The 12,913-nt window shown below is 37.3% G+C and overlaps 1 protein-coding gene across 1 annotated transcript in view; it reads right to left on the reverse strand.

Annotated features, from left to right (window-relative positions):
- Window positions 1-12,913, reverse strand: part of lmbrd1 (LMBR1 domain containing 1) — a 43,546-nt gene that overhangs the window by 10,915 nt on the left and 19,718 nt on the right. Inside the window, exons 8-13 of the mRNA XM_067522979.1 lie at window positions 7,579-7,704; window positions 6,607-6,759; window positions 2,403-2,467; window positions 2,130-2,232; window positions 1,051-1,155; window positions 811-960 (exon numbers count right to left, since the gene is read on the reverse strand). Of these exons, the coding sequence (XP_067379080.1) occupies window positions 811-960; window positions 1,051-1,155; window positions 2,130-2,232; window positions 2,403-2,467; window positions 6,607-6,759; window positions 7,579-7,704 (702 nt within the window). The remainder of the gene's footprint in view (window positions 1-810; window positions 961-1,050; window positions 1,156-2,129; window positions 2,233-2,402; window positions 2,468-6,606; window positions 6,760-7,578; window positions 7,705-12,913) is intronic.

Raw genomic sequence — 12,913 nt, forward strand, 5'->3', positions numbered from 1 at the left:
TAAATAGCAACAACTTTTTTGCTCTGTAATGGAAAGTTTTGGTTAAACAAGATGCTAAAAGCTTTGCTTTCAATAGATTCAGATCCTCCCAGAGCAATAAATAGGTATTTTATATAACTGAAATCACAACCATTGGTACATAAAATGTTGTTTATAGTCATTACAAAGATGGATTTTACTTCGAACAATTTAAAAGTTAATAAGTTGTCATAATGAAGTGTTAAGGTCCTGATAATCTGCTATATCTAGTCCACATGGTATATGCTCGGCTGGTATATACAGTAAATGGCAATGAGAGATAATGTGATAACACACCGTAGGTGAAAAGACAGCAGCCGTAAGGCATAAGCTCATAGGGTAACTATGAATCATAAAGACCTGGTTTTGAAAAGGTTGTTTCCTTTCACTTAAAAAGGATGTTTCAGCAAAAACAACACTGTCTTAATTATGTTGTTAAAAGATTTTAGGAGACAAACCACAGACACAAAGATGCATCTAAACCACATGCACACACCCACACAGAGAGAGAAAGAAAGAGAGAAGAGCTACATCAAACTGCCAAACAACAGATCCACACAGTAATAGCCACATAGTTTAATACACATTGACAGAATCTAAAAAGAACAACAGTCTAAAAGCTCTGCTACCAGCCCATAGAAGCAATGCTGCTGCCTATGCCCAGCTGGACCAAAGTGGTTTGAACCGAATGACTGACAGTGCCATAGTTAGAGCCCTGCTGTCAGAGATAACACTTTTCAGTGAGACTAAAAACCTAGAAACACACAGATGTGTACATGCATTTTTCTTCACCTGTACAAGATATTTCTGGCTGCCATACATGACATATTGTGGAGCTAGGCTGTAGATCATGTAGCTGGTGTGAAGGACAATCAAAAGAAGAATCATGCAGAGGAACAGAAGAGCCTGCGGACGAGTTCTATTAGGCCTTATTTTGTACAGCTGAAAAAAAAAAAAAGTCAATGTTAATGTGCATTTAATCGTGTATTTTCCAAGATTTGACAGTAAAATAGAAATTGGGGATTTGTTTACCCTTATCCAGAAGAACCAGATGCCCATGTTACGGATCCCAGCCATTGATGTAAGGACAAAGTACATAGTGATGACTGTGATAAGGATATAATCCAGTGGAAAAACCTGCAATATAATGTCATCCACAATATAATGTCATCTGCCTGTAGAAACAGGCTTAAGAATTCTTAGAGCTAACATCAACACCAATCACCATATTTGGTTACTGTGCGGTGCACTGAGGTATTGTAAAATTGCAACATAACTCCTGCACTTTATTTCCTATCACACCACAAAAGATTATTTACAGCTGTAGTCAAGTCATAAATCCACAAAGCATTTAACACAAAAATATTATTCAATTATGCTAAATAAGTTGTGACATTCTGATTAAATTCAAACATGAACCATAAATAATATCCTATTCTTGGTGGTGACCTTAATTGTTTAAATATCAAGGTTATACTTCTAAACACTAGATTTTGGGCATTTAATCGATGATGCTATGTATGAAGCAAATCTTTAATGGTTTGAGCTGTCAATCATTATTTTCTATAAAATTGGAGTAGAATACTAAGTTCAACAGAGGATAATCAGCTCAGTGTCCAGACCTGTGCCAATGCACCTAGAGGAAAGAAGTGATGATAGTAATTTAATATTAACTTCAATCCCTGCAGTTCACACAGGATTTGTACAATATATTCAACCATAGCTTCTGCATCATTGTGCACGACACTGCAAATGCACGGGTTCAAAATCACATAAATTGGTGAGATGCTTCTGAAAAATGCAAAATGGATTCATGAGTATGATTCCTGTAAGCATAATTCCCTTTATGGAATTTTGGTATCTTATAATATTTGGTAAAATATAAGCAATGCCTATTAGACTGTATTTGATAAGCCACTAATTGACATTTATAGAATATGACTCATTTAGCATGCTGTGTGTAGCTGCAGCATTTAAGAATAGCCAAGAAAAGAGCTTTTAAATTACATTTCATTTAGGTTAATGATGATGGAAACATGAAAATATGGTTTTAAACATGTCCTAATGAAGGATAATCATCCTTTCAACATGAGAGATGAGAGGATACTCACAGGTTGTAGGGCTAATAGAAGTTCATTTAGAGGATTGGTTAGGTTGGTGCCAAAGATTATGAATCCAGTGCTGATGCCAGCAGAATGGAGAGCTTTATCCAAACTGAAGAAAATAAGGAAAAAAAAAATTGTTTTTATATTTTGCAGGATCACATTTTATATTATAAAGTTAAAGGAAGCAATGATGCTGTCCAATTTTATCATGCCACCTGCCACAAGGTATAGATCTAAGGGTTGTTTTGCAAAGTATTATGGTATGATATCATAACTTACTTTGAAATGAATAGGGCAACAGTGAACAGCAGTGCAACCACGATAAAGAAAATGCCCAACAATATCTGCAAAAACAAACAAACAAAACATTACAACGGTTATTTGTACTAAATCCAAAGTAGGGATCTGCACTCACAATAAAGACACACGGAAATGTACCTCATTAAAGGAAAAAGTCTGTTTTCAAAAGCATCTACTGGGGGAGAAAAAAAATAATGTCTCTGTCATGTCTTTTGTCAAGCAGAGACCATATGGCTTGGCCAGCCACAGTTTGGCACTGTAGCCCAAGGAGACAGGAGGAAGCAACGGCACAGCTCAGAGAGAGTAGGGAGGTTACAACTATATACACACATAAATAAAAAAATAATAATAATAAAAAATACGTGTTTTTTTTTTTAATCGTTCACTGGTCAATTTTGATTGCTGCATTCAGAATTTACCAAACCTTTCGGTATGACAAACTAACAATGCAGGACAAACAGAAAAAGACAAAAAAAAGAGAAAAAAAAGAAAAGAAAACTAAGAGTAAAACAAGGAAATAAAACCGTTTTCAAATTCCCCAATGGCCATAGCCTCTCTACACATTCCTGCATATTCACTAAACAGCTACTGATGATAGTCAGTCAAATGTACAGTTACATGAGGAAAGACAGTATATATTTTTTGGAAAATATAAAGCATATTTAATTGACTGAGAATTAACCACTTCCACTTGACTGGTTCTACATGAGCTTTAATCTATTTATTTCATACTTGACATTTAACTACATCCACACTCATTACGCTAATTGCATGTGTGTATATGTATATACACATGTATATCAAAATCTATCTATCTATCTATCTATCTATCTATCTATCTATCTGAGTCCCCAGAAGTCAGCTGAATGAGAAGAACAAAGTTCAGTCATGTATGGCAGCCACCTACGCCCTCCCGGTCATCAGGTACCCCACTGGCATACTAAGCTGGCCAAAAGAGGAGATGGAGGCCACTGACATCAAGACAAGGATGCTCCTTACAATGCATGAGTGTTTCGCCCCAAATCCAGCATCCTGAGACTGTACACTAAGCAGACTGTACACTGAGCTGAAGGAAGGAGACCGAGGATTAGTGAGCGTCAGAGCCACTATCCAGGATGGAACAACTAAGATCCATGAACACCTCAGAAAGAATGCCCCATGTGATGACGTGCTTAGAGAATACCTTAGGAAGCAGAAACCAGGGGAGCAAGCGAAAGAGGACCATGAATCCTCAGAAGGATTCATAGAAGAAATGGCTGATATCGAAAAATCCTACTAGTGGCTGGACAAAGCTGGACTGAAAGGAAGCACAGAGGCACTAATCCTAGCAGCACAGGAGCAGATTCTAAGTATAAGGTCAACAATGGCCGGGGTCTACCGTACAAGGCAGGACTCTAGGTGTAAAAGATGGGCTGTAAGATGCCTCTGAGACAATCTAGCACATAGCAGCGGGGTGCAAGATGTCAAAACATGTGATAGTGTACTAAAACATGTGTGCCGAGTACGGGCTGGAAGTCCAAAAGTCAAAATGGGACACACCTCCAAAGGTGGTTGAGAATGACAGTGCTAAGATCCTGTTGAACTTCCAGATACAGACTGACAAACTGGTAATGTCCAAACAACCTGACATATTAGTTGTGGAAAGAAGAGTTAGAAAAGATGTGGAAGGTGAAAGCACAAGTGGTACCTGTGGTAATAGGAACACTGGGGGCTGTGACCCCCAAACTGGCTCCTGAATGTCTCCAGCACATTCCAGGAACAACATGTGAGATCTCTGTCTAGAAGTGTGCAGTCCTAGGAACAGCTAAGAACAGCTCAAGCTCCCAGGCCCCTGGTAGGGGACCCGAGCTAGAAGGAAGGAATAAGACCGCCCCAAGAGAAGGGGCAATTGGGGAATTTTTTATGTTTGTGTGTATGTGTCTCTGTATATATGCGGGATAACACTGTGATCAAATTCAGTTAAATGAGAAAATATGTAAGGTTGTATTCATAGATAGTATTCATTTTCACATTTCAGCATATAGGGACTTCTAAATTACCTATCCATATCCATCTATGCCTTGGTGTAGTTTTACATGATTGTTGCAATCACAATCAATGAAGTCTTGCTTATCACACGCATTACAGTTTATCCTGCTTTGATATAAAAACAACTTTAAAACTTGTGGCCAGACAGAAGAAAATTGTATTGATTAAACCGCCCTCATCAGCTAAACAACCAAACAAAAGCCAAATGAGGAGACTGCCTGAATTCAGATGCAGTTTGAGTATTAAAAAATCAAAGACTAGAGCTAAATCATAAAAATGCAGCTTTTATTTTCCTGTCTTAAAATAAATGATAGCATTCAAGGAGAATGACATTGCATTATACAGTACATTACTTGTCTAAACAACTTTAGATGAAAAATTGCTGTTTTCTTTGGTTTTATGGTCCAAATAAAACACAGTAACTATTTTGTGAGGTCCAAGCAGTTTTTGCCAAGCATGTTCCACATAATTAATAAACCATTTTCACTCACCACCAGATTATTAGAAAGCGGACAGCACACGTTTGTGAACAGCGGTGTAACAACTCTTGAGAAATCGCCATCATTTGGCTTATCACTCTACACCAGTATACTGTGAATATGTCTTCACTCATTAACAGCAACCCCCTTTATTAAAGACAAATTATTACAGATACTGGCTAAAATTTTTGTGCATGCCTGCAGTGCAGTAAAACATTAGAAAACAAACCATGGTGAGAATATGAAAGTATTGAAAGTTGTCCTATCCTGAATTTAGAAAATGTGATTCAAACAGTGGGGTCTATTTTAATTGTGTTTCATCATTGGATGAATGATCTGAATGGATATTAAAGCCATGTAATTCAAGCATAGTGTACCAAGGTACCTGTACCTAGGATTAGGTACAGTCAAATATGAATAGGAGGTGGTGGAGGGTATTGTTGTAAATCTTTAGGCAGTCCCTTTACCCTTTCTTTGCTTTTAAATAGCTGAAAGTAGTTTTTTTTTTACTTCTAAGGTTATTGCACAAAGTATGTTATTTCTAATTATATTGATCCTTATAGGCAATAATAGTTTAATGCAATAATATGTATATGTGAAACTAACTACATTTTGGTAATGTGTTTGGGATAAGGAAATACTACGCTGTTCAGGCTGGTGGGAACAGGGGAACAGCATCGTGTCTTTTTGGTAGTTATCATCAATGTTTTTGTGTGAACTACAGTGAGTGTGTAGAATTTAGTCTTTTTCTACAATAAATGGTAAATGGTCTGCACTTATATAGCAATTTTCTACCTATTGGCCATCAAAGCGCTTTACGCTGCTTCTTATTCACCCCTTTGCACTCACAATCACACACACACTCACCGGGAGCAACTAAGGTGGCGTTCAGTGCCTTGCTCAAGGACACTTTGACATATGACAGGAGGAGCCAGGGATTAAACCAACAACTGCAGCATTGCTGGACGACCGCTCTATCTTCATGCGGCACAGTCGCCCAATAATGCAGTGCATTTTGAAATTCTTTTAATAATATGTATATTACCAATGAACTAACCTGCCCAAATGTCGTAATCTTTTAAAGCCTTATACAAATGATGCCCTCCCTCCTTTCTCACACTTCTTGGGCAAATTTGAAAATTAGAACAATGAGATTACATTTCCATATACGAAGTCCAGGTATTGGATGCCCAACCCAAAAAAGTATTACTGAAGAGAAGTTTGTGGTTGCTTTCGTTTATCCCTGGGGAACTATGAGATTCTGCTTGAGAAATGTGAGACTCCCTGAGAGAGTTCAGAGTAAATTAGGTGAAGAGACTACCCGTGGGAATCATGTAAATATGCAGTTGTGTAAAGTGGAACTAAAAGTAAATGTAGAGCAGTCCAGATTAGAACTTGAACACAAGGAAACTGAAGCTGGAAAAATGAATAAAAGGCACAAAACAAGAACTTTAAAACACACAATTATTAAAAAAATAACCTAAAATCCTATAACTCTGTTAAAAAAAAAAAACAATTAAAACAACACCCTTTAATAGAACAGAACACACAACAGCAAATTATGGCATTCACATCCAATAATAACTAACGGAAAAGAGTTCCCACTGTATGCAGTACAGTCCATATGATAACATAATTTACTGCTTTGAGCGGGAGCCAATTCAATGCAGACTCACCTTGACAGGTCTAAGAGCACTGCCCACTTTAGTGCAGCAGTTTCTCTCCGCAATTTCCAGGTGTCTTCCCCTGCGTCGAAGTACCTGCAGTTTACCCTCCAGCTCCTGCAGGTTGTTTCTATCCCTCGAGGAAAGGGGACGTCCATCTTTACACTTGCGAGAATGAACAAAAAACAACCAAATACATCAATAAATACACATGCAATTATGTTCTTGATTTTAACAAATATATAATTTTTAGAGTGTTTTAAAGAAACTGCACGAAAGTAACAAAAACTAATTCGCATTTCAATATTAATTAAAATTCTCTATGGACATATTTATTATATCAACGAACCAGCGTAGTAAGCATTAAAAGAACATAGTCCAACAAACAGGTAGCATTTACCTACCAGTAAAATATTAGCACTATTACATGTTATGCTGTATATGTCCTTTTTTATGTTTTAAGTAAGCAGGTCCAATATTAAAAAAGAAAACTGAGTAGTCTTTGCAGCTCTACTTTTCCTTCTAGTGTGTATGTAACATTTATGCAGAGCAGAGAAACAATGACGAATGCACTAATCTTTTCTGTTCAACTTCATGTTGCCACTGGCGACTAATACTGAAGCAATCAATAGATGTATTTACTTGTGTTTCCCTGTTTCTACTGCCTGGATTTAAGAGGGTAGTTGATAAGAACAATGCTAACCATACATAAATGCATGCAAAGTCAGAGAGGCATGACCAGCAGAAAGATAAGGAGGAGGCACTGACTAGCCGTGTGTACCTTTCAGTGAATGTATGATTATATACTCATTACAGATTACATGAAAGCATTAAAAGAAATGCAAGCAAGTGTTCTAATTTTTGATATACAGTAATTGTCTTACTCTGACATTTTTATTAATTTATTTAAAAGCTGGCTGATAACTTGCACTGTGTGTTAACTTCACCTATAATTCCACTGCTTTGTCACATGTTGAAACCAACCTTAGATTTCAGCTTTTCTATCTGATGTTCAACATCATCAATGTCCTCTGTGTTCTCCAGGCGTTCATACACCACGCTCCGTGTGCCTTTTATCAGATTCAAAGGCAACACAGACATACCATAAGCCTGAAAGACAGTGCAAAACTACCATTATAATTACATATTATTGTGGCACGTACATCCACCCGCACACAGTCACCCTTGCCTGATGACAAACTCATCACAATGTAGAACACAACAAAAGTCAAATGTGGGGAGGAAAACAGACATGCGGCACATCATATAGTTCCTGGCCTCCCAGGCGCTCTCATTTTTGGTGAAGAGAAAAAGATTAAAATGGTGGAATCTATAATTGTGCTGAGGTTTGATGGTGAATTTGCTGCAACCATTTTGTGTGCATATCAGTGACTTATATCACCCTGATGCTATTTACAGCTTAACAGTGCCCCCATGTGACAGCACTACCCTCTAGCCAGGATTTGATAAAATTTTTATGAGTTGAATTTTAGGGGAAAAATCTGGGTTAGAAGGAGGAGTTATCAAGGCGCCATAAATGTTGAATGTGGTGACTATAAATGAATACGCACCAACTTTTGTATTATCGTTGAGGTGCATACAATGTTCAAAAAACAAAGACAAACAGGACTCTATGTATATGTGTGTGTGTGTGTGTGTGTGTGTATATACACACACACACACACACACACACACACACACACGTACACACACACACTAACACAGTGACAAATATATGAAAGGCAGAAAGAGTTTGTGCACAGAAGAATAAACTACCAAAGGGCTTCAGTCTATTGAAAGAATGCTTGAAGTTTAATTAAAACTGAGGGACATCTGTAATACCAGTGAACAGACCAATCAATACACACACACACACACACACACACACACACACACACACAGCAACAGGCTAAAGCTGTCTGACTTTTACCAATTTAGAGGAGAACTATTATGGGGTTCATAATATAATAAATGGGCCTTCTGTAAAAAGATACATACAGACCTGTCAAAAGATGTCGTATATTTTTCTAAAACAACTTTTACTAGTTTCTGAGTGTTAGGCAGCATTAACAGAATCGCATGGGATACTAAGTCAGGCTAGACTATTATTAGTCTCTGCTACGGGCGAATGTCGCCTCCTGCAATGAATCATGGAGCTCTTAAGGCCGGAGCATGTCCCGAATATCAAACACACTCATAAAAGGAAAACCTGTCCCAGATCCCAAGAGAAACGTTTCCCTTCCCCTCAAATGTGAAACTACATGGGAGAAATATAAAAGGCAAGAACACAGGTGTCTCTCTGCTGGAGACTACATTTTTAGTTCACACATAATCATGCACACTCGTTAAAGTTATTTTAAAACCCACCGTGGTCAATAACAACTAGAAATATCTTGGGGCACTGCGGACGAGTGTGTGAGTGTGTATGTGTGTTAGTTAAGAGGGGAGTTACTGGCTGAAATCATTCAGAGTAAGTCATGTGACTGCTGAGTGGATAGAGAGAGAACTATGTGGACATAAGTCTCTTACACAAACATCCTCTTTGTTGCTCTTTCTACTAAACATGGAGCCAAAAGAGAGGAGAAAGGGATAAACCTAAAAACTTAGGGGCAGAAATTTATTTTTAGTGCGTCCGTAAAGAAATTAAAATGTGATTAGAAATCATATATTCACACAAGTGTTCCTCCCCTGAATGTTATTTATTTCACACACTTAATCTAGCACACTGTTCTCATGCTTCCAACTACAATGGGCAGTTTTTTAACTAATACTGTCAAAGTCTATCACTTTAGGCCTACACTACACTGTATATTATACAGTCATAAAGTATATGCTATTAACTCAAGAAAAAAAACAAAAAACATGTTCTCAATAGACATCAGCATTGTATTAAAACAGGTTAGACCTTGTGTTTGTAAATAAGATGGTTATTCTCTTTCATGTGGATTTGTCACTTTTTTTTTTTTAACATGTAAAGCATGTTAAGCAGGGGTCACAGACTCTTACTGTGTTTGAAATGAGCGTGTTTGACTTCGAACTGGACGAAGTCAATGTTACCGGCGTTAAGGACCAACACCGATGTTCCGTCGGGCTGGAGCCTCATCAGGCTCTTACCCACCTCGGTTATATAGTCAACGGAACATCTGTGTTGGCTTGGACGTACCACTGAATCCTTGGGTATTGTTTTAGAAAATAAAAGCCAGTAAATAACGCCTCCATGGCTGCATCCCATTGTTCTATATAATAAATAACTAATGGTGTCCCACTGTCTCAGCTGATAATGAACAGCCTGGTAGCAGCATCTTTTGGATAGCTACCGCTACCGCTATCCTGGTAGACATGACTCCTTCTTCTTTAATGTGCAAGATGCCCCTCCTGTGCCTCAAACGCAGCTCATTGACCTGCAGTGCACTCTGACCTCAAAGCCAAGTTCAGGGAGGTGAGTGGAAAAGCAGACAAGCTTGGGCAATTTTTGAGAGAATTGACCCCCGGGTCCCCTTAGCCTGTGCCTTTTTGGGAGCACATATTTGTGCAAAAAGTTTTTCTCTAACTTGAACTTCAATAAGTCCAAGTACAGGTCCAGACTAACTGACAATCATCTTCAACCTATACTGAGGGTCTCAGCTGCTTCCTGCCTCAAGCCAAATGTGGCTCAGTTATGTGAGAGGAAACGCTGCCAGGTCTGTGGCAGCAAGAAGTAGGCAAGAGAAGCCATGTTCAGAAGAACCGTTCATGTTCATGTTTAGAAGAACCCACTGAAGTTAAAGAACTGTTAGTAATGACGTTTGAGAGGATTAGATTTTTTTTAACAAAGCTTTTTTTGTGGAATACCTGATGCGGCCCAGCCTCACCCAGACTCTGACTCCTGCGGCCCCCAGGTAATTTGAGTTTGAGGTCCCTGATGTAAAGCATTGGTATTACCAGAGCCACTGCTTGACTAACAGTTGGCCATTTGTTTGGTTTTTGTTTTGCTTTTGTTTGTTTTATTTTAATGCAGGTCTACAGAACAGGACAGAAAAAAATGGACAGTACAAAGAGTAATAAAAATTATGTATGTTGCTTTGTGTGTGTGAGTGTGTTCATGGGCGTTTTGAGCATAAAGGCTGTAGCTTAAAAAAGCAATTTAAGATAAAATAGAAATATACAAAAATGTTTTATTACGAAAGCTCAACGCCATTTCGCAGCAGCATTTCTAAAAAAGAAACTGTGATGCATATTAAGGTTGAATTCTGGCTGAATGAACTGTTGGGACCACAACATTTATTCCTGGAGGGACTGCAAGTGGTATTACGATCATTACATACCTACGTTTTGTCCAGTTAACTGAATAATTCTAAAATACTGAAAATGAGTCATTGAGTTGAATTGATTGTTATTGTAAAAAGTAAAGGTTCTGTAAAAACAGCAATTGTTTGTTTTGTTGCTTAACAGTTTGATTAATAATTAATTCATTATTTCATTGGAACTGAGAAAATCTAATTATTTGCTGTTACAAAGTTTCAAGATACTACTTTATAGTGTAGTAAGGTTACAACAGTAATGGAATAAGTCTTATAGAGGGTGAAGAACAGAACGGCACACGCCTTCAGCCAGTTAAACACTTACCCTATGAGACTTTGGCACAATATTATTTTTCATGGTTAAAATCGTTCTGATATGGGTCCACTAGATGTCCAAATAGTGTCTAATTGGACACTGTATTTTGCCTGAGGTTGTATTTGAATGAAACATTTCAAAAACCCCTTTGAATGTATGGCAATTTCACCCAATTTTGCCCAAAACCAAATCCAACTAGCTGCAGAGTATTGAAAAGGCCTGCTGTGTCTGAGTGACAAATTTCTTTTAAGACTGTAAAAAATTTGACATATCACTTCTTATTTAATTGCAGTGATTCAAGCAAGTGTACTGCAAAGTAAGTAGTTACAATAATCATAAAGTCACATCTCATGTTTATATTCAATTACAAAAAAAGCAGGTAGAGGTGCATCTTAATACACTTCTACCCATGAATGTTTATAACTTTAATACTTGATAATATTTGGTTTACAAAGATAACCATTAGATTTCATATTATTTTCCTTTTGAAATGTTACAAAAACTCCAGAATAAATAAAGCCTGTGGACCTTAGATAAGACTTTAGTTTGAGTTTGAATCTTTAATTAAAACTATATTGAGAAAAAATGGGATAGAGATTGAAATGATAAAACTAAAAACATAGAAACCAAACATGTTAATATTAGCAACATCTGAAGACCCAACTTGTAGGTCAATCAGAGGGTCTTTGATTATGTTAAGAGACAATGATCTTCTCCATCTCCGTTAAGCACCAGCATCTTAAGACTGGCAATTTAAAGCTAGAGAAATGTGGTTCCACAGGACACCATGAGAGTCATATATCGTTATGTTGTCCTTGCATTTAAATGAAACCAAAAACCTCACATAAAGTGGGAGCTTAACGATAAGCCTATAAAGTGGATGATGTTACAAAATGAATATGCATATTCCAAAACTTCAGTAATTTACCACAACTACAGCACTGCATTAAAAAAATCTTCACCTTGAAAAAACTGGCTGCTTCACTCTAAAGTAACAGTGACTTTCATCTGAAATCTAATGCAAATCTAGGGAGCTATTCCAAATTAAAACATTCTTTTTAAAGCGGAAGTTTTGCACACACAATCACATGCACATAGTGCTGCTGGTACACAACATCCTTAGATCCTTGTACAATCCACATCATATTTTAAGGACAAATTGCTTTTTGTGTCAAATTTGACAGTAGTTGTCAGTTTACATTTAAAAGTTTAGTTCAGCTGCATATTCAGCCCCTTGATAATGCTGACAATGCAGACCCAACTTTGGGGGCTATTATATATGTAGTAATGACTGTAACAACTGTCATCAGACAAGCTCATTGACATTTTTGACAAAGTTGATTTGAAAATAGTTATTTCTGAGTTTCTTTGTCAAAAGGAACCAAAATTAGACTTCTAACATTCCCAAACATATTCTATACTGTTGATATGTATGGCTGTCACAAAGCCCCCAAAAACCCTACAGACAATTTTTGAAATCATTCAAAAATTTGTAAAAAAAAAAAATATATAAATACTTAAAATGTATCCCCATCTCCCGCAGTTCGAGACACAACATTAGAACCTGCCATCTGCCACACAGACATAGTACATACAAAAAAGCCGTAAAAGCTACAGCTTGCTACTTGGATTAATATTAAGTGAACTATGGGCACCAGTGTTATAAACTGTTCAGATCAAAGACATGTTTACATTAAAGGTAGAGGTCCAGTTCTGCAGTAGT

This window comes from Channa argus, chromosome 1, assembly GCF_033026475.1.
Source record: "Channa argus isolate prfri chromosome 1, Channa argus male v1.0, whole genome shotgun sequence".
Lineage (NCBI taxonomy): Eukaryota > Metazoa > Chordata > Actinopteri > Anabantiformes > Channidae > Channa > Channa argus.